General features: G+C 48.4%; 1 protein-coding gene across 2 annotated transcripts in view; it reads right to left on the reverse strand.

Moving 5' to 3' along the window:
• Positions 1-322: 322 nt before the first annotated feature.
• Positions 323-22,818, reverse strand: part of FAM167A (family with sequence similarity 167 member A) — a 43,801-nt gene continuing 21,305 nt past the window's right edge. For both annotated transcript variants that reach the window (XM_055300599.1, XM_055300600.1), the window contains one exon: positions 323-3,573. In XM_055300599.1, the coding sequence (XP_055156574.1) occupies positions 3,310-3,573 (264 nt within the window). In that variant the 3' untranslated portion in view covers positions 323-3,309. The remainder of the gene's footprint in view (positions 3,574-22,818) is intronic.

Consider the following 22,818-nt stretch of genomic DNA (forward strand, 5'->3'; position numbering starts at 1 on the left):
ACTACTGGGTGTTGCCCCTCTGCCCCAATCATGCTCCCCTCAAAGCTTCTTCATCTCAGTAAACGGCACCCCCTCTGTCCAGCTGCTGGCCAGAGGGTGGTTCTTAATTCTTCCATCTTCTTCACACACCACATCCAAGCTGTCAGCATGTCTTGTTGCCTTTACCTCCACAGTATATCCAAAAGCGTGTCCCAAACCCATCCACCTCCACCCGCACTTCTTTCCTTCCTTCCAACCTCCCTCCCTCCCCTCCTCTCTCTTTCTGTATGTGCTACAATAGGAACAAGGCAAAATAAAAGAAATCTCTCCTCCTTATATAGTATCTTCTTTTGAAATATTTTTATTTAACTTTTTCTAACAGCAATATAGAAACAAATAATAATAAAAAATAAGATTATAAATTGTCCATCGATTATGTAATAGCACTTGGTATTGCTACAGGGAGGAGGCCTGGGGCCGGATCAGGCCCTCTCTAGCCTCCCCAGGCTCTCCGGGCCTCTGTGATCTCTGCTGAGTCCGTGAAGGCATCACACACTGCTATGTAACGGCAGTGTCAGTGGAGACCTCGTGGTTTACACTCAGGGTCCTTGGGGATGACACAGAGGAGGGTAGATAATGAGTCAGACTGCAAATAGTACTGTGTACACGTGGGACACCAGAAGGTGGCCCCAGGATGCTGGCGATGGCACAGGTTAGGTTGCAGGTGATCCACAGACATCTCTTGATCCCCCCAACCAGGCAGGGACTTCACACAGCTGCAGACCGGGTGAGTTAATTGTGTTTCCTGTGGGACTAAGGGAACTCCCGGACACTGGATGATGAGTCAGGGGACGCTCCCGGTCTGTCCCCCTCTGCTGTCATCTCTGGTCCCCTCCCCTTTCTCCACCATCCTCGCCCCCAGATTAAATTCTCTTGGGGTGAGCTAAGCAAAAGAGAGGAGACATCTAATCTATTCAGAAAAAGTGTTTCTTGATCTGGGCTTCCTCTCAGAGAACAAAGATGGGAAGGGACCATTAGATGACCCGAACAATAAATTGCCCAGCGGATGCCAACTCCATTGGATTGACAAAATCAACTATATCACTCAGCTTTAGTGGAATCCAATTTTTTCAATTACTATAATGACTGATTTCTAGAAAGAAAAAAAAAAAACCCCAAACACCAGTTTGGCATTACTTTCAGAATATGCAACGGGCTTTTTGGTGTGGGTTTTCATACGTGTACGTGTGTGCCTCTCGAGAGTGAGTGGTGTGCACAGGCCAGCCTGCCGCCCTGCCCTCTCAAGGAGGCATCTCAGAGAAGCCGGGCAGGAACGCCTCTGCAGGACTTGGCAGTGCTTGGATGTAATCCCTGAGGAGAGAGGGCGCTGGGTAGAGAAAGTCCTCTCCTTCCCTGCCTGAGGGGGAGCATGTCAAAGGGGCCTGACGTTGCACTGAGGTCTTTTCTGCGGACCAGTCCTCTGGGCCTTAGGCCACAGTCACTGCTCAGAGTCAGGTTGAGAACAAATTTTAGCTGTGGTGCTGTACCTTCTTTGAAGGAAGCATAAACCCTCTGGCTCTTTGAAATCACAAAAAAGAGACCAAGTTCTTTTCTAACTAGGGACCATTCATTCACATCCTCCCACTGCCAGCCCACAAAAGAAAAACAACCAATGTGAGTCAGGGTGTGTGTGTGTGTGTGTGTGTGTGTGTGTGTGTGTGTGTGTGTGTAAAAGTGTGCATAGGCCCCAGTAAGACTAAACAGGAAGATGAAACATGAAAGAACATCAGGACACCTTACTTCGACTATGGAAATGTGATTGGTAAATGCATGTACTGCGGGTCTACTTTCCAGGCATTGCTCTGACTTTGACCCAACTATTCTGAGTTGCAAAGTGAGAGGTACATGTAGGGTGGAGAGTAGAGGGCTTGGCAGTTTGTGGGTTTGGCAAAGCATTAGGACCATCTTTGGGGTTCAGGTTCATTGATATATGATTGGTCTAGGCATTTTTAATAATGATTTAACAGGTTGATATTCTACAGCCACTAAGGAGCTATGAAACCTGAGGAAAGTCATCTCCTTCCCTGGCTTCACATCACTCCATTATGAACAAGAAGGCTTGGCTAGGTGACGTCCAAAGCCACCTCACCCCCAGCTGGCGGGAGAACATGCTCCACGCAGCATTCTATCAGGTTAACTTTCCTCCCTGTTGAGGTGTCAGCCCTCACCTTGCTGATCTTCATGCCCTATGTCAGGGACAACCCTTTACAGTCAAATCCTTAACTACTGTACTTGAGCTACCCAATTGGCATCACCATTTGGACAAAAATCAAACAGTTGTTAACAAGTTAGCAACAGATTAGTAACAGTCTGATTCAATTAAAATTAGTCGTTTAAATTAGGCACAGAATGTCAGAGGAGGCTCAGGGTGAGCTCCTGAGCTCCGTGGAGTCTCTCTGGGGAGGGCAAGAAGGGGACAAAAGTGACGCCATCAGGAGAATTCGGTGGTGGGAAACCCACCGACACACTTGCCTGGTTCTCTCAGGCACTCCCCAAGGGGCTCTTTGGAGACTGGGATTGATGTGTGTGGCCAGGGTGACAATAGAGGGCATCTGTGCTTGCTCCACCTACATTCCCTGGTGTGTCCTGGCACGCGCTGGAAACAATTTACACGGTGCTGGTGGTGCCAAGGTCTAAGACTGACAATCGCCCAGACCAGCTGCTCCCCAGAGGTGCTGGCCAGGGCCGTGGGGCTGCGTCCCCAAGCCCCCACTTTGTCATACCTTCTGGTTTTCCTTTCCAGGTGAGTCCCTGTTAGGGCTGCTAAGTCACCTGTTTACAGTGAACTTGAGCCTGTACTTAAGAGGACAGCAACAGGAGATGGGTTCATCTGACACACCTAATCACCTCCTCCCTGGATGTGCAGTGTCCTTGGGGAAGATTTCTGCAGAATTACAGCTCTGGGGGTCCCCCTTTGGGATCCCAGATCATAGCACCAGCGATTCCGGGAAACAGGAATATGGGTGAGCGAGGGGAGGATGGAGATGTGTCATGCTGGGAGCCAGGTCTCATTGAACATCTGGATGGAGCGGCCCTTCTGCAGGACACTTTGGGTCACAGACAGTCAGGGGGTTGTTGGGCTCCACAGCCGGAGCCCCCGGGGAGAGCACCTGCTGTGGGTCTGAGGGTCCAGGTTCACCAGTCACAGGGAAGTCCTGCCTCTGGGAGACCCACTCAGGGTAACTCAGCCTCAACTCCCTTGCCACGTCCCCTCCCCGCCTCCCAAACACTCTGCTCTGCACCCCACCCCCTGCCCCCTTCCAGGGCTTCTCAGCACAGAGAGAACCTCCGGGAGTTGATGTTCATCTTGGTGACTCCGATGAGCTTGAGCGGGGTGGAGAGACTGAAGGAGGAGGCCAGCGGGGAGTCGCAGAAGAGATCGGACAGCTCGTCCCGTTCCTCCAGCTCGTAGGTGGCATCGTTGAGCATCCTCCGGTGCAAGTCACAGGTCTGCTCGATCTTCAGCTTGTTGATGTCACTGCGCAGCCGCATGAGCTGTCTGGCCAGCTGCTGGTCCTGCAGCCGCATCTCCATCTGGAAGGGAGGAGAGGAGGCGTCAGCCAAGAACAGGGCTGGGGGTTGCCACTCCGTCGCCTCTGACAAACACACACCTGCTGGTTGGAGACCTGACTAATGGCTCGCATCGTCGATTGGTCCACCTGGAGATATTGGACAGTCCCTGCTCAGGAGGGTGAAAGCACACACAGAGCAAGATGACACATGGGGACAGATGGGTTTCCTAAACAATACTTTGTTGTTGTTTTTTAAAAGATTTTATTTATTTATTTGAGAGAGAGAGAGAGCACACAAGCAGGGGGAGCAGCAGGCAGAGGGAGAGGGAGAAGCAGGCTCCCTGCTGAGCAGAGAGCCTGATGGGTGCTCAGTCCCAGGACCCTGAGATCATGACCTGAGCCCAAGGCAGACACTTACCAACTGAACCACCCAGGCACCCCTCCAACAATATTTTGTGCTAGGCTAGATACTATGTCTAAGTCTGTCTGGAAGAGACATATGTCAGTCCTGGCTTACTTAAAATTTCAGTCTCATTGTTTACAGATACATACAGATGGGGATGGAGTAAGAGTATAAAGGAATGCACGGGAGTGATAAGTACCAAATTCAGGAGCATGATTACCTCTGGGTGGGAAGGAAAGAAGGCGGTTGGGGAAGGTATATGAGGGCTTCAGCTGTATTGGTAATATTTCATACCTCATGCTGGGTACTGGTTATGCTGTTATTCTTTAAACCTTTAAACATTCTAGAGGGCCTGCAATGTTTTTAAAAAGATTTTATTTATTTGAGAGAGAGAAAGCAGGGGAAGGGGCAGAGGGAGAGAGAGAGAGAGAATCCTTAAACAGACTTCCCACTGAGCCCGACACCAGGCTCCATCCCATGATCCTGAGATCATGACCTGAACTGAAACCAAGAGTTGGATGTTCAACCCACTGAACCACCCAGGTGCCCCTGTCTGCAATATTTCATAATAAAGTTTCAAAAAAACAAACAAACAAATATGTAAATATATGCCAGTATTTACTGAGTGTTTTACTATGAACCGGGCACTGTTCTAAGCTCTTCAGGAATCTATTAATCTGCTCAGGCTGCCATACAAAATACCACAGACTGGGAAGATCAACCAATAGACAAACTAAGATTTTTCATAGTTCTCGTGGTCAGGAAGTCCAAGATCAAGGGGTGGGCTGATGCCATTCTTAGGGAGGACCTTCTTCCTGGCTTGCAATGGCCACCTCCTTGGTTTATCCTCACATGATGGAGACAGAAAGCTCAGCTTTCTTTGCTTTCATAAGGACATCAATCTCACGATGGGGGCCCCACTCTTATGACTCAAACTCTAATTACCTCCTAAAGGCACACCTCTAAATACCATCACTCCGGGGGTATGGGCTTCAACATGTGAATTTGGAGGGGCGACACAAAAATTCAGTCTATAACGGGTATATCAACATGCTGCAACTCTAAGTAAAATCACCATCACCATCCACCAGTTAGAGGTGAAGAGACAGAAGCTGACGAAGTCAGTCACTATGTCAAGCCACAAAGGGCATAAATGGCAGAGCTGAGATGAGAAATCCAGACAATCAGTCTCCAGTGCCCAAGCCACCGACTAGGAAGTCCTGGTTCCTCTGCTACTGTTGAGGAGGGTGGGGCATGGAGCTAGTCCTGCACTCAGTGAACTAACAAGAGGCTCATGATCTTTTCGATGCCTTTTCTATTGAGGAAGGAGAGTGATAATACCCCCACACCTGGTCTAACATCTTTACAGTTTCCAAAATTCATCCTCATGCTAACTTTGTTAGTACTATACAGCCAGCCCCGAGGGATCAGCAGAGCAGGTTGGCTGAATAGTTTACAAGTCTGGAAGAATGTCAAACAGTTCTCAGTTTCACAGTGGTGCCATAGCAGAGATGGGAATTGGAGCTCACAGGATCTCCTCAGGCTCCCAGCACTTTCAATTAATTTTTTTAAAAAGATTTTATTTATTTATTTATTCATGATAGACACAGAGAGAGGCAGAGACATAGGCAGAGGGAGGAGCAGGCTCCCTGCGGGGAGCCTGATGCAGGACTAGATCCCAGGACCCCAGGATCATGACCTGAGCCAGGGGCAGACGTTCAACCACTGAACCACCCAGGCATCCCAGCACTTTCCATTAATAACCCTTGTCAATAGGACAGGGGTCCTCAGCTGGTCCTACTTGATACAAATCTGATTCCTTCTCACTGTTTACTCTGCCTGTCATTGCAAGTGGCTATTGTCATCCCAGTTTTGTCTTCAAGCTCAGCCACATCCTTCACATGGTGCTTGGAACCAAACTGATGTGGAGAAACCAACCATGAGATCCCAGGGGGACACTTCCCACTGTTATGCAAGTGAATACAAATGGTCTCACTTTTCCCCTGTTAAGGTTTGGAATCCAGTGCATTGCCTCGTAGAAAAATAAACAACTTCACCAATAAGCATTTTATTGTTCTTTTTTTTCTCTTTCATTTTTAAATGTATTTCTACAGGTCCCCTTTCTTTCCATTTCGCAGATAAGAAAAATCAAGATAACAAATCTTGCATGGGAGGGATGCTTGGGTGGCTCAGTGGCTGAGCATCTGCCTTTGGCTCAGGGCATGATCCTGGGGTCCTGGGATTGAGTCCTACATCAGGCTCCCTCAGGGAGCCTGCTTCTCCCTCTCTGCCTATGTCCCTCCCTCTCTCTCTGTGTCTCTCTCATGGATAAATAAATAAAAAGCTTTAAAAAAAGTCTTGCATGGGGATCAGCAAAATATTTAATGGCAAAATTGGTATTAAAGTTCATAGCCCCTGTTTGTTAGTTTCTTAATCCTTGGGCATAAAAACCCAAATTTTATTGCCAATCAGAAATTCTACTGGGGCACCTGGACGGCTCAGTTGGTTAGGTGTCAGACTCTTGATTTTGGCTCAGGTAGGTCATGGTCTCAGGGTCCTGGGATGGGGAGTCAATGGGGAGTCTGCTTGAGATTCTCTCCCTCTCCTTCTGCCCTCTCTCTCAAATGAATAAGTAAATCTTTTTTTAAAATTCTACTGATTTAGAACAGCACCAAATTAATGATGGCTCGCTCATCACAGGGCAGTTGACCATTCATTCATTTGTCATGGAGCCTGGAAGTGGGCTAGGTGTTCAATGGTCATGCCTGGAAGTGGGCTAGGCATTGTCTAAAACCCTTCTGAAGGAGATAGTGGTCAAATTTGTCTGAAAGACAGTGCTAGCTCATGCCCATTGCTTTTTAATCGGTCTTCGAGGAGTCTTGATTGAACCACTTCTCTGGGAGTATTTTATCATTTGAAGATAGAGCTCTTTGAAAAGATGGGAACTTCATGGTTTTGATTTAAGCTTTGGCCCTGAGATTGGATCTAAGGTCTGAAAAGATCCTTTAAGGTCAGAGAATTTCAGGTTTGAGCAGGTGTCTAGGAGTATCTGTGAGATGTGGCCCGTAGGGGTGTCTGATAGAAGAAAAGGTCTATTTTCCTATGGCCAATAGATCAAATCAAAGGTCAGAGAACAATTTAGGGTTGAAATCCCATCAGAGTTAGCGGAAAAGAGGGGTGAGAGTAAGGCATATGTCCAGTTCTCTTTGACTGGCCCAAGGCCACTTTGGTGAAGCCACTTCACAGACTCATTCAGCTTGGACTCATTTGACTCTGCATAAGAAAATCAAGAGAAATAAGACCATACTTTCAACAGGGCTGAGGATTCTGGCCATTCGACTTGTTTGTACTCTCAATGGACCACAATGGGGGATGGGGAAGGGGCTGTTTTCCCTGCAGACCCTGGTTCTGAGGGTGCCTCAGTGTTAGTGTCTGCCCTACGAGTCACTCGGAGTATATATTTTGTTACGACCCCTGAACGTAAATCAGCCACTGCATCTGATGCTCAGAGAAGCAATGTTCCAATGCCACAGGGAAAACCGGCTGTGTTGGTCCTATTCTTACTAAAGGATTTCCCAAGGGTGACTTGTACGTTAATTTGAGGTATTTCTGCCCTGCCTTAAGAGGTGACTCCAGGGGAGGCCTGGGTGGCTCAGTGGTTTGGCGCCTGCCTTCCACCCAGGGCGTGATCCTGGAGTCCTGGGATTGAGTCCTGCGTCGGGCTCCCTGTGTGGAGCCTGCTTCTCCCTCTGCCTGTGTCTCTGCCTCTCTCTCTCTCTCTCTCTCTCTCTCTCACTGTGTCTCTCGTGAATAAATAAATAAGATCTTAAAAAAAAAAAAGAAAAGAAAAGAGCTAACTCCAGTAATCAGACCAAATCTATACAGAAATGAGCTCCCATTGCTAAAAAATAAAAATAAACAAAATTTAAAAACCTAAGCAAAATGTGCAGGTTCCCCACCCCACTCCCAACACACCGCCTAAAATTTTTCTTTTGTTTTTTTTTCATTGTGGCAAAATACACATAACCCAACATTTTTACCATATTAATCACTTTTAAGCATACAGTTCAGTGGTGTTAAGCACATCCTCACTGGTATGCAACCATCCCCACCATCCACCTCCAGACCTCTTCATCTTTTAAAACTGAAACTCTGTCCCCATTAAACAACTCCCACCCCCCTTCCCCTCTCAACCACCATTTCACCGTCTCTGTGAATTTGACTGCTTGATGTACCTTATATAAGTGGAATCATACAGAATTGGTCCTTTTGTGACTGGTTTATTTCACAAGGTTCATATAGCTATGAGGCTTTTTAGAAATTAAACCTTTTCCAGATATGTTTAGTGAACATACGTCTTTGCTGATCCTGTTACAGTGAGTCACGCCCCCCTTGCTTTTTTTTTCTGCTCTGCCAACGAGGTACTCAGGCATCTATGATCTCACGCCCCATCTCCTGCCACATACTGTCAGGTGAAGTGTCAACTGACGTTATTACTTCACTGCATCTGCTCACAGCTCTAGATGAGAGATATTTCAGTCAGTTTTACAGAGGAGGAAACAACTCAGAGAAGTTAAGGGACTGTCCAGGATCGGCCAGCTGGGGCATGGTGCCCTTGGATCACCCCAGGCCCCTCAGAGCCCAGAGCTGGTGGCCCTTCCATGGCTTCTGCTTACCTGGAGCTGGGCTGGATCCCAGAGCCCAATGAAGTGGGAAATCCACTGTTCTGGGGTTTGGATCTGTGTGGCCTTGGGTGAGTCACTAACACTCTCTGAACTTCTGTCTCTTCATCTAGAGAGAAGGGACACTGTCTTTTCCAAGGACTACGAGAAGCACGGTAGATAATAAGTGGCATGCCAAGTGAGCTGAACGCTGCCAGTCAAAGGTAAGAGGTTCACCGGTTAAGCTCTTTCTCTCCAGGCCAAGGTGCCGAACGTGGAAAGTGGCCAGAACCTCCCACTTGTGAGACTTTATTAAAGAAACTGAGACGCTGGCCCTAGGTCACCCTGGGCCCGCTGACTCAACCATCAGAGTATGGGTTAATGTTCTCCCTGGCAAAGGCTCAACTGTAGGACGTGCCGATCTCTAATCCCCTTCCCAGGGTGGCCTGTTGTTCCTGCAGAAAAAAGGCGCTTGCTGGATTCTCAGAGGTGCGCCTACAATTCCAGTAATCCTGTAATTAGGGCAGAGTGCTCGGTGAAAGGGGAAGAAATGGCAGCGTGTTGTGGCCATCAGCACATTGTGGTGACAGGGCGTGTTCCTATCAGATGAGGAAGCTCACGAAAGAGGTGGCCGATGGGTGACTTCGCAGCCATGGCCATGCACGGCTGTAGCCAACGCAGGTAGGATGGCCAGGCGAGGAAATTCACACAAGTACCTCATGTGAGAGTGATCTGCTCTCAGGGGGAGTTAGAAGATGGGCTGACTTCTGCCTCTGAGAGGGGTGGAATAAAAACAAACATTGCCTTAAACTGATGTGGAGAACTATATGGCAGTCCCTCAAAAAAATTAAACAGAGAATTACTACATGACCCAGCAATTCCTCTTGGGCGTATCTCCCTGCAGGAATTGTAAGCAGGGGCTTGAACAGAGATACTCGTACACTTGTGTCCGTAGCAGCATTATTCGTAAGAGGCAGGAGGTGGAAGCCACCCGCGTGTCCACTGATGGATGTACAGATCAACAAAATGCGGCCTGTCCATACAGTGGCATGTTATTCAGCCATCCTGACCTATGCTACAGCATGATCTGTAAGTGAGAGACTTGCCACTTATATGACGAATCTAAGTAGTCAAACTCAGAGAGGCAGAGCAGAGAATGGGGGTTGCCAGCAGCTGGGGGGGAAGAGGAGAATGGGGAGTTAGTGTCTTCTGGGGACAAAGTTTCAGTTGGGGAAGAAGAACGCACTTCTGGAGATGGATGGTGGTGATGATTGCACAAGACTGGGAATGTACCTAATGACTTGTATGCTTAAAAATTGGTTACATGGTAATTTTACATTTTATATATATTTATATTTACATTATATATACACACATATATATTACCACAATTAAAGAAACAACAAAAGCTAAAAATTGGGGTGATCACCACGATCACCCAAGGTTTGCCCAGAACCTTCCTGGTTTTAGCTCCCCAAGTCCCATATCCTAAAAGCCTCCCTGATCTGGGGCAAACTGGGGTGGTTGGGGAAGAGAGTGTTTTGTTCTTAGGCAACGGCCCCTGCAGCATTTTAGAGAAGCGGCATTTTGGGGGCAATCTGGATGATTTGCTTCCTTCCTCAGTGCCCGTTGTCCACTTGCTCTGTGCTCACTTGCTCAGTCTAAAACACTGAATGACGTCTTGGCATTCCAGGGAAGACAGCATGTCACTGTTTCTTTTAATACTTAAAAATGCGAGGTTCTGGCTAATACCTTTATTCCTAGTTGCCAATGGAATGTGCTAGGACACTTTCTTGAGTCTGCTCTCTGCAGGTCTAAAATGCCCTGAATATTTAAGGAGTTTGAAAAAAATACAAAAATCATGTAACTAGCAGATGGTCAGGAGCACAAGAAGCCATTCCTCTGAACACAACTTTGCCCCAGCAGCTGGTGCTTCCTCAAATGAGTACTAGTATATGGCCTGTGGACACACCCTCTTCTCTCCAGCACCCGGCCTCCCTGCAGCCCTGTTCCTGAGCTGCTTCATTTCCATTCCCTAGTCCTTCACTTTCTGCGATCTTGCACCTTTCCCCCTGAAAATTTGTTCTCTTAATTTGGAGAAACAACAAGATGGGGACAATGGATTGAGACACGGCCCTGTGCACACCTGCAAGCACATTTGGGGCAGAGGTTTGCAAATCTATCTCTAAAGCTACCCCAGAGAACCCCGTGTGCCCAGGGCAAACCAGAGGAGCTGCGAATGAGCTGGATTGAGGCTTGTTGGGATTAGCACAGATGCAGGAAGACAGAAGGAATCCTGAGGTGATCAAGGGCATTTCGTTTAACCCCCGTTTCTGAGGCTCAGATCTAAGGCATCCTAGCCCAACAGTCACAATTATGCTCTGACTGATGTTGAAGAGAGACTGAGTATAAAATCCAGGCCATTTTCTCAGCTGTGCATGAAAGGACGGAATGCACCGTATTCTCTATGAGACTGAATGCTTGAAACTTGGAAATGGTTTGTGTAAGCTGTCTGATGATTTATATAACTTCACCAAAAGGTCCAGCTTATTGTTTTAATCAGTGCTGTGTAGGAACACACTTAGAAACCTGGAGAAAATATTATTCATTATTTGATCTTCGGTTTGGCCTCTGAGAAGGAGCCAGAATAATACTGTTAGGAAAGAAAGCAAGTGGTGTCATTGAAATGTGCTGCTAGAGGCAACTTTAGGGTCCGGGAAAAAAAATTAAAATTTTTTTTTTCCAAACACCTCTAGAAAGCAAACTGTTCATGGACTGATTTTCAAGCAAAGCTGTTGACTCAAGTGAAGGTTTCTCAAAGGTCTCTACTTGGGCGGCGACAGACCACTCTGCCCCCCAAAGTAGAGGCTACAGTCACAGCTGCCTCTCTGCAGGTGTCAGGCTGTCCCTGCCTCAGGCTGTGGGTGGGCAGAAGGACACCATGGCTCTCATCCCCTGGGCAGAACATGACTAGGCTGTCTGGGCTTCTCCGAGGGGCTCTTGTGCTCTCCTTGGAGCCCCTATCTGCTGGGAGGGAAAGTTTGAGCAGAGCCCAGAGCCAGGGAAGATGTGCTTCAGACCCTGTTCGGACCATCTGTCCTCTGTGGCAAGAGTCAAGCTCTTTTTCTTTCTTTCTTTCTTCTTCTTTCTTTCTTCTTTCTTCTTCTTCTTTCAATAGATTTATTATTTATTTATTTATTTATTTATTTATTTATTACTTACTTACTTACTTACTTACTTACTTATTTGACACATAGAGAGAGTCAGAGACATAGGCTGAGGGAGCAGCAGACTCCCTGCCAGGAGCCCAATAAGATACTCAATCCCTGAACCCCAGGACCATGCCCTGAGCCAAAGGCAGACACACTCAGCTTCTGAGCCTCCCAGGCATCCCTCAAGTTCTATTGCTATGATAAGGTCTTTGATTTTCCAACTTGGAAGGTCCAAGGCCAAACTGAATCTTTACCCATGAGGCTGGCACATAGAGTGATGCACTCTGAATAGCCCCCAGATCTGTCCCCAGAGGCTCTGGGTTCCAGTTTGCTTTGTGTGACCCCTAAATTCATATGTTGAAACCCTAATGCCCAGTGTGATGGAATCTGGAGGTGGGGCCTCTGGGATGTGCTTAAGTCATGAGGGGTGAGCCCTTGTGAATGGGATGACGAATGCTCTCATAAGAAACTCCAGAGAGGGATCCCTGGGTGGTGCAGCAGTTTAGCGCCTGCCTTTGGCCCAGGGTGCGATCCTGGAGACCCGGGATCGAATCCCACGTCGGGCTCCCGGTGCATGGAGCCTGCTTCTCCCTCTGTCTCTCTGTGTGTGTGGCTATCATAAATAAATAAAAATTAAAAAAAAAATTTAAAGAAACTCCAGAGAGCAACCTCACCTCTTCCACTATGTGAGGACTCAGGGAGAAGTCTGTGACCCAGAAGAGGGCCCTCTGCTGACCATGCTGGTCCCCTGACCAGAGATTTGCAGCCTGCAGACTGTATCAGATGGCTGTAGCTGAGAAGCTACCCAGGCTAGGGTATTTTGTTGCACCAAAAGACTCAGACACAGTTCTAGATCAGCCCCTAATGAGATGAGTGGCTCTGGGCAGCGATGTGACCCCTTAATGGAGAGGGGATGCTGATCATCTTCTCCTAGCCAATAAGTCTGCATCCTGGACATAAGGCAGGCCTGGAAGCTGTACACCTCAGAAAGGATTCCTGTATCCTTGAGTGGGAGCAGAAGAGATGGGTGCTGTTGCTGGGCTGGGAAGGACAGCCAAGACTGGCATGCCCACAGTCACCCCACACCCCACATCATGGGTTTCTCCCTGCTTCCCCCTCCCTCATGTCTGCACTAGCCCCTACACTCAAGAGGCTGATGGACAGGTCTCCTCTTTATTCAAACCTTTCAAAGGCCCAACCAACCCTCCTGGCTCTCCTGCTCCCTCCAGCCTCAACTCCCCTCCACTGAGCCTCTTCCCCTCCACAGCAGTCATACTGGGTCCTTCTTCCCGCCCCCCCAGAACCACTCCTTCCCATCCCATCCTCCTTGCCTCCAAACCTTGCAGGTTGGGTGACACTCACAACCATGGGTGCTTCCTACCACAGCACCTACACAAGGCATTTGTTGACTCATCTGTCTCCCCACCAGGTGGTAAAACACCAAAGAGGAATGACTACTGTGCCTGGTGCATAACTCTCATGCTCAAAAGCCATTTGTTGAATGAATGTATGAATGAATGAATGAATGAAGTCAATGGACGATATCTCCCTAGAGCCAGGTTTTGATTTTCTACAGCTGGGACAATCCTAGGGGACCTTTCCTGACTTCCTCACCCAGGCTGCCCTCCAGGCGTGTGGGGAGGCAGTGAGTAGAATGAACAAAGCCCTGGCTTGTGGATTTGAAGTCCTTCATTTACCACTCACCGGTGGTGCTGCTCTGGGCAAGTTGCTCAAGTTGTCTGAGTTTCCATTTCCTTATCTGTGAAATGGGCATAATAATAATACCTGCTCTGAGAATTACTCGGATAACACATATATAAGACACTCTGTATAGGATGTGAGGTTCCATAAGTGTTAGTTTCACTTTATCCCCTAGAACTGCAGAGCTAAGCAGTTAGTTATTTCCCGTATGACACTCTTATCTCTCTCACTAAGTTACTGGGGTCCTTGAGTGCCCAGGCCCTGTATGATTCTTCTTTGCTCACCAACAGGGCCTGGAGCAGAGCTAGTCACCAAATCATGCTTCCCACACACTTTGCAGATGATTACTTGCACCTGACACCTGTGTTGCTCTTCACACTTAAGCCCAGTCCCGTGGGATTGGCAGGGTGGCATTAGCATCCCCTTTATCACCTGGCTTATCTGTGTCCACGGGACTCATAATGCCAAAACATTTCGGGATTTTAAATGGAGGCAGAGGTCCTTAGCTTGGCCAGTGTGCATGGGCCTTCCCCAACTTCTTGGCCACTGCCCTGGACAGCCAGTGGGGGGGCCTTGTGGGGCCAACAGCTAGTCCTAGGACTGTGTCACTCATGCCAGGCTGCTGGAGCAGGGCCTCCAGCCAGACTGCAGGGAGGGTGGGCCTCCTTGCCTCTCCGAACCAAGACACTCTGCCTGGCTGTCTCTGGGTAGAGAGCTGACAGAGAGGAGAAGAGACACCCCTTCCTCCCCTCCCCACCGCCCCACCATGGGGACTGTGTTTCTACTCTACCATGAGCTCCTTGCACTGCCTTCAGATTGTTCCTACTGGGAGCACTAACTATCCCAGGCAAGGATTGTGCTTCCTGAAGAGATTGCCTGGAGATCAATCAGCTATGGCCAGGGCAGTTGTCAATTGAATGAAAGACGAATGAAGGACGCTGAGGTGCCCTGACTTCCTTCCACGAGAGACCCCTAGAGCACCAGTGTTGGGACTTCTAGATTTCTCCTGGATTCTAGGCTTCCCAGCTTGGAAACTGCTAGAGTGGGAGTTCCACACTGGTGCTGAACAAGCCCACGAACCAGCCAGAAACACTACTGACCACGAGTGAGGGGGAGCCTCTTGTGGGACAGGAGCTCTCTAGAACTGGGGCTTGTATGAGTAATCAAGGCTCTCGTGCACCTGTAGTTTCTATCTATAGATTCTCACTGTGCCTTCAAGAGGAAGTGAAGCCCATCTCTTCTCTGCCCCACCTTCCAGGCGTGATTGAGGCCGTTTTGCTCTCCAAAGTCATTTCACACTCCATTAACCCTGGCGCCTGCCTCCTTAGGAAGAACAGATGGTTTGGCCTCATCTACCTGGGGAAACTCGCAGCAGCCTTGGGGCCTGGTGTGTGTGTGGGGGGGGTGGGGGTGTGTATGTGAACTCAAAACCCACCTAAGGGGGGTATTTGCAGTGCCTGGGAAGCGGCTATGACCTAGCTCCGGATCAGAGTCCAGAGTTAGGGCGAGAGTCAGGGCTGCACCCCTCCCCCACAGATCTCAGGGGCTTAGTAAGGTCACCAACTGCTGAGTACTGTGCAGTGTGGCCCGAGGTGGCCCCAGGGGCTGCTGGCAGAGTGAGAGCCCGGAGCGGGTGGGCTGGGGAGGGCGGGGCCCGAGTCTGTGACAGCTGATGGGTGGACGCTCCTGCATTTCTCCGCATAGCATCGGAGGACAACCAGGGTGATGGCCCTTGGCTCCTGGCTGCTCTAGCATCTGGGGGGTCTGCGCATCCTGCTGGCTAGCACTGTCAGAAGGAGCCCTAGGAGAGGGGTCCACAGGCGCTGGTGCATGCCTGCCCTGCGGGGGGCAGTGGGGAGGCAGAGAAGCCAGGACCTTGCACTGGCCCGGGCCGCTCCTCCTCAGTCCTGGGGTCCTGAGCGGCCTGCAGGCTCCGCCGGCCCACGGCGGGGACCCGGGGATCCCGAGGCCCAGGCCCGTAGTGCACAGCCGGGCCGGGGGCTCAGCCACCTTGAGTGAGCCTGTCACCTTTCCCTGGGATTTGCTTGCTTACAGGCTGTGTCTGGCTCAGGCCTATGCCCAGGGACATGACCAACAATAGCCGTGGGCAGTGCTCGTTCCTTTGTTGTTGTTGTTGTTGTTTTTCCCCTGGTAGCAGCTTGGGGACTAGGTTGGGTCCTGAAGCTTATAAAATAATACATCCCTCAGAAAGGGGATGTTCAGGGGCTCCTGGGTGGCTCAGTGGTTGAGCATCTGCCTTCGGTTCAGGTCATGATCCCGGGGTCCCAGGATTGAGTCCCACATGGGACTCCTCACAGGGAGCCTGCTTCTCCCTCTGCCTCTCTCTCTGCATCTCTCATGAATAAATTAAAAAAAATTTTAAATAAAGGGGATGTTCAGCCCAAGGGGATGTCTTAGTCTTGAACAGTCCCTTCTGAACCTCTGTGCCATGAGACCCAGACTTCATATTAGAATAATGAAGACTTCTCAGAGAGAGAAGGGAGTTCTTGGAAAAAGTGCAAAATCGAGTGAACTCTGGAGGACAGCAAGCCTAGAGTTCCAGGAATTGAAAGAATGTGTTGAATGAGCCTAAAACGTCATGAAATACAAAGTGGATTCATGCTCATTTGATCACAGGAGCAATTGATTGTGCAGCAGCTATTCAAAGCAGGGGTTCCGAGGTCGGACAGACCTGGGTTCAAACCCCTGCTCGACTGGTTGGTCTTGGCTAAGTTACTTTACCTCAGTTTTCCCACCTGCAAAATGGGGACGGTGCCTACCTTAAAAGAGCGCTATATTACATGATGTGATGAATATAAATGTGCACAGTCCATTTAGTACATAGCACCTGACTATTTCAATAAATATTTATTATGTATGTTCTGGCAGGGAGGTATTTATTAAACCCATTTTACAATGACAAAACCTGGGTCTGGGTTAATTGTTTTCCTAAAGTCACACAGCTAGGATATAGTAGAGCCTGACTGAAAGTCTAGTTTAGTTACACATTTTATGTTTTTGCTGCTCCGCCTGTGACTGGTTAGTGACCTAGTTGCATTAGAATCACCCTCGGGCACTTGTTAAGTTCCTGACACCACCCCAGATTTATGGAATCTGAATTTCCACGAAGTGTTGAGAAGGATCTGTATTTTTAACAAATGCTCTGGATGCCTCTTTCAATAGTTACTACACACTAACATACTGCATAGTTGTAACTGGGCGGGTGCACATCAGAGGAATTGGGTTTTCCTTATTCAAGGAAAAATGTGAATGGAAAATAAGGAGCAGCCTAATGTCAATCACATTTAACGACATGGATTTGTTGCTGAAGAAGGTAGGGATTCGTGTATTTCTGTTTGGTTAATTTGTTTGGTTAATTTTATTGTACACTGTGCCTGGCGCACAGTGACCGCTCAGCGTGCACCTCGGCTCCCCGAAGCATTTTGGAACTGTATTTATTTTACCTCTAGTGTAGCTCTTGTCACACCGTGTCATTGTGTTTTGTGTCTGTCTCCTCCATGAAAGGGGGAACCCCATAAATGCAGGAATCCTGTCCCAGTCACCCTGGCCCCCACCTGCACCCAGCTCCTAAGCTCAAGCACTCCATGAACTCTGGCTATGCTGGATGAACGGAGGGTTGGATCAAGGGACCCCCCTCCCCCAGCCTGTCTCCTACAGCCCCAGGATTGCCTTATGCTGCTATTCTGGTTGGGTACCATCATCAAGCCTCTGCTCCTGTCTCCCATCTCCCACTCCTTTCTTTTTCTTTTAAAAAAAAATGTTGTATTTATTTATTCATAAGAGAAACACAGAGAGAGGCAGAGACACAGGGAGAGGGAGAAGCAGGCTCCCTGAGGGGAACCTGATGCGGACTGGATCCCAGGACCCCAGGTTCATGACCTGAGCCGAAGGGAGATATTCAACTGCTGAGCCACCCAGGTGCCCCTCATCTCCCCCTCGTTTCAACTGCCAGTCAAGGGAAGGAAAGAGGCAAGACCCGATTCTTAGAGTCAGCTTCATCTCACTGGCCAATGGTCCCCACCTCATCGGCTCTCACTGTGAGTGGGGAATTTGGGGGGATCCAGGACTCCCTTATCTTAGTCTAGGAGATTCTATGCCTTTTTTAAGACCTATAGATTACAAGGTGAGGAATGTATACCAGTTACATTGACAAGACAGAGGGGAGCTGGAAACCTTTCTTTCGTCTTTTATTTTTAAATCTTTTTTCTTCCTAGTTGTATGCAATGTATTCCTATTTTGGAACTCTCAGGAGCTACAGAAAAGTCCAAAGAATGATACTGGGACCCAGAAATGAACATCACTGATGTTTTGTTTGTTTCCTTTGCTGGTACCTCTGTTTATAAATATTTGAGTAACTGTTGAAGGGTTACTAAAGTGTGTGGCTATATGAATAGAACAGTCTTACTCCTGCAGGTTGCTCCTGCCAGACAGGTTGAAAGCCCCAAGTTACACTGAGAAGACTTAGAGCCGGGCAAAGGAACACCTGGACTAGAAACTCTGGGGACTCAGACCCCAGCTCAGCCAGTCCCTCCCTGAATGGTTCTGAGCATACCCTTATCATAATATGGCCAGAGCTGTCCCTGTCGCCACTACCGGGTGGTTATGAGGCATTGCTAAGAACTCTCTGTAATCCTTTGCATGTGTCCTGTTCTGTAATTAGCAGGGTTTTAAATACAGGTTTTGAACAACTCCTGGCTCCACAGACTAGCACTGAGTGTCAGTGCCTATACCTAGTACAAAGGTAAGTGCTCTGGGGGCTCCTGGATGGTTCAGTGCTCAGGGAGTAGTCCCAGGGTCCTGGAATCCAGTCCCCCATCAGGCTCCTCGCAGGGAGCCTGCTTCTTCCTCTGCCTATGTCTCTGCTTCTCTCCCTGTGTCTCTCGTGAATAAATAAATAAGATCTTTAAAAAAACAAAAACAAAAAAATGGTAATTGATCTGGATCCAGAGCCAGGAGATGTGGGTCTAGGTCTTGGTTTGGCCATTTCCTTGCCTATGACCTTGGGCATATGGGCAAGTCACCTAAACTCTCTGATCTCAGGCTTAGCATCTTTCTGAGCCTCAGGCTTCTCTTCTGTAAAAATGGGAATAGCAAGTACCTCCAAGCCTTCTCCCAGGATATTGTATATAAAAGTGCTTTGGGGACCATGCCATGCTCCTTAGATGGGAAGTATTACCATGGCTGTGATCAGATGATGCTCGGTGCATTCGGCTGTATCATTCAGCAGAAATGGATCATGCTGGCCTTGTTGGCCGTGCCTGGGATGCATCAGCCACATGCTTGCCAAGCGGGCAGCACAGGCAAGAGAGGCTTAATCAGGAGAGGCTGAAATCAAGCTGCAGCCACAGAGGGGCCAGCCGAATTCAGGTCCATGACCTCCTGCCATGGCAGCCCCTTGAATTATTAAAACTTGTCAGGTTCCTCTTCCCTTTTTCTAACAACCATAAACACCTTTTTGGGGCTTTTTGTGGGTATCAAACACCTGCATGAAACTAAAATAAAAACAGCTGCTCATGTCCCAGGATTCTTGCCACAAAGACAACCCCATAGGAAGCTGGACTGTTTTGCTTTGTCTGTAGTTTTGGCAGCACACACGCCAGGCGGAAGATTTTTTTCCCTTTTCTTTATCTTTCGGGTTGGCAAGGGGAATATTTTAGCAGGGTTGAAGGGAGAAGACAAGGGAGTGTCCCTTTTACCCGGGTGCTTCAAGCTCTGGGACAAAGCACAGAGGCCTGTGAAATGTTCTGATTTCCAGACTCAGCTAGAGAGCTGAGTCCCACAGCATCTGGGGCACACTCACTGGTTCCTGAAGGATTGCCCCCACCCCTTGGCCACCTGGGGAGGCTGCCCCAAAGGCAAGAAGGTGGAGGCTGAGACTTTCTGCCAACATAAGCAGTCTGGAACAAGTAGAGCTGTGCCACAGCCTCTCCTGCATACAGAAGTGGGAGCTCTACTGCCACATCCAGATGGCGACAGGCTCCCTGGGTACCCTGGGGGGGGGGGCAGGTGGCAGGGGGCAAAGGTCAGGCCTGCCTAGCTTGGAGGAGTAATGCCAACAGGGTTTGAGGGTCTCCACCTCCCTTGTATCCTCCAACACGTGAGACTGAAGGAAAGGTCTGCCCTACTTACAGGTCCCAGGAGCCTGTCAGAAATGACTTGTCATTTTTCCCTGTAGCTGGAGAATGGAGAGGGAGAGGGAGCCCCTTGAGGGAGTTCTTAGGATCCATTTTTGCCTTGGAAACAAGATTCGGGCAGTCACTCTCTGCTTTGGAGCTGGCCTTGCAGGAGACAGGGGCTGGACTAGCCCATCTGTCCAGACCCAGCGTGGCCTGCCTCTAAAAGGCTCAACGATGACAACAAACACCTCACTGGTTTTACTGACTGCTCCCAGGACAGTGGTAATCCCAGAGCCATTGGGGGCCTGCCCTTTACTGATCACAAACCCACTGCAGAGCCAGAACTTTCAGCACATTGAGGGTTTGGCATCCTGTAGAACAAACAGCCACCTGGTTGTCCGGATTCCAGATTTTAATTGGTTACCTTAGCCACATCAGGAGAAAAGACAAATGTGCACAGGAGCCTGACAAACTGGCAGAGAGAGTCTGCCCAGGTATAGAGGAAACTTAAATTCTGGGCTTAGAATAAAACAAAGGTCGTTTGAAACCCCCTTCATTCGGTTCAAACAACAGGTTAAATTTTTTAAAAATGATTTTGTTTATTTATTCATGAGAGACAGAGAGAGAGGCAGAGACACAGGCAGAGGGAGAAGCAGGCTCCTCACAGGGAGCCCGATGCTGGACTCGATCCCAGGACCCTGGGATTAATCTGAGCCAAAGGCAGATGCTCAATCACTAAGCCACCCACGTGCCCAAAACAGGTTAATTTTTAATGACATCTTCAGTGAGTTGATAGATGACGAATTAGGAAAACAAATGACACGGAGTTAAGTGTTTCGACTGAAATGTTAAAAATGTGAAAGGGTGCCTGTTGTTCAGATGTTGAACTCTGCATTTTCCATTCAGTCCAAGGATTTTACAAGTTGCCTGTGCTACTATTTAATCCCCGAAGTGGAGTGAACAGCACTGCCTGCCAGGCTGCATCTGAGCCGCTTCTGACCTCAGACTTACAACCTCTGATGGAATCTGGTTCTTGGACACCTCAGTGTGGCATGCTGGGACTTCCTTCCCAGAGGCCCATTTACTGGCCGAGCCCCAAGCCAAAAGGGCAGCTCTGGCAATGGCTCAGCTCGGGGCACAGGCTTGGGGATCCCGGGGGCTTCCTCTGAGATCCCTTTCTGGCCTCCTGGCCCCCGTCTTGCCTGCCTTTTAGTCCTTGCTTCTCAAAGTGGGGTCCATGGACCAGCAGTATAGCATCACCTTGGAGCTTGTTGGAAATTTGAAATCATGGACCCCATCCCAGACCAACAGGATCAGAATCTTCATTTTAACAGGAGAGCCAGGTGATCTGTATGCCCGTTAGTTCGGGAGTCACCACTCTAAGAGATGCTCCCGAGTGATTTCTAGAGCACAAATCTGCCCCTGTCATCCAGCATGCTCATTCAGCATGCCCTGAATGAGCTGGGCATGTGGGACCTTTGCAGGAGGGCCACCTCTCCTGCCTCTCTCCCCAGTGGTGAAGGCTGAGTTCAAGCTCTGGCTCTGGCACTCACTAGTCATACAATCCTAGGCAGGGCATCTGACTTCTATGAGCCCCACTTTACTTATCTGTAAAATGGAGACAATTACAGCCATCACACAGGTCTAATGTAAGACAAAGGAATAATGGTGTGAGGACTGGGACTCTAATTCAGTCTGGTTTCTCCCTTGGCCTCTACTCTCATGTGTTCTGTTGACTGCTGGCATCTTTGTGAATATACATTTTTAGGAATCATCCAGCAAAATCCATTGCCTTTGGAAGATACTGCGTATGGTGGCTAAGAGGATTATGGGCAATGCAACCAGATGGGCCAGAGTTCAAATTTCAACTCTCTTGCTCATTGCTACATTTCTCTCTGAGCCTCAGTTTTCTCCTCTGTAAAATGGGATTGACGGGATAGGGATGTGACGATCGAAAGAGGTAAGTAATACATGTGAAGTGTGTGGCACACAACAGACACCCAGTGACAAATCTCAGTATTATTATTACTATTCTTACCCATTCCTGGTAGCACAGAGAAATTGTGGAAAGGGTGGCAAATGCCATGCAAATAAACTGGCACAGCCACTCTAAAAAACAGCATGGAGGGACGCCTGGGTGGCTCAGTGGTTGAGCATCTGCCTTTGGCTCAGGGCATGATCCTGGAGTCCCAGGATCGAGTCCCACATTGGGCTCCCTGCATGGAGCCTGCTTCTCCCTCTGCCTGTGTCTCCGCCTCTCTCTCTCTCTCTCTGGGTCTCTCATGAATAAATAAATAAAATCTTAAAAAAAAAAAAAAACAACAGCATGGAGTTTCCTCAAAAAGTTAAAAATAGAGGACTCCTGGGAGGCTCAGTCAGTTAAAGCATCTGATTATCTGATTCTTGGTTTTGGTTTAGGTCATAATCTCAGGGTCGGGAGACTGATGCCCACATCAGGCTCCACACTCAGCACGGAGTTTGCTTGTCCCTCCCTTCCACTCACTCATTCCCCCACCTGCACTCTCTCAAATAAATAAAATCTTTTTTAAAAAAGTTAAAAACAGAACTTCCCTACAATCCAGCAATTGCACTACTAGGTATTTACCCAAAGAATACAAAAACGCTAATTTGAAGGGATTCATGCACCCTGATGTTTATAGCAGCGTCGGCTACAATAGCCACATGATGGAAGCAGTCCAAGTGTCCACTGATGAATGGATAAAGAAGAGGTGGTATATATATATATATATATATATATATATATATATATATATATAATGGAATATTAGTCATCGAAAAAGAATGAAATCTTGCCATTTGCAATGACATGAGTAGAACTAGAGAGTATAGTACTGAGTGAAATAAGTCAATCAGAGAAAGCCAAATACCGTATGATTTCACTCATAATGTGAACTTTAAGAAACGAAACAAACCAGTTAAAGAGAAGAGAAAGAGAAACAAACCAAGAAACAGACCCTTAACTAGAGAGAACACACTGATGGTCCCCAGAGGGGAGGTGGGTGGGGGAATGGGGGAAATAGGTGGCGGACATTAAGGAGGGCACTTGGGATGCACTAGTGCCGGGTGTTGTATGAGATTGTTGAATCACTTTCTACACCTGAAACTAATATTACACTGTGTTAACTATACTGG

Source organism: Nyctereutes procyonoides, unplaced genomic scaffold (assembly GCF_905146905.1).
Source record: "Nyctereutes procyonoides isolate TBG_1078 unplaced genomic scaffold, NYPRO_anot_genome, whole genome shotgun sequence".
Taxonomy (NCBI): domain Eukaryota; kingdom Metazoa; phylum Chordata; class Mammalia; order Carnivora; family Canidae; genus Nyctereutes; species Nyctereutes procyonoides.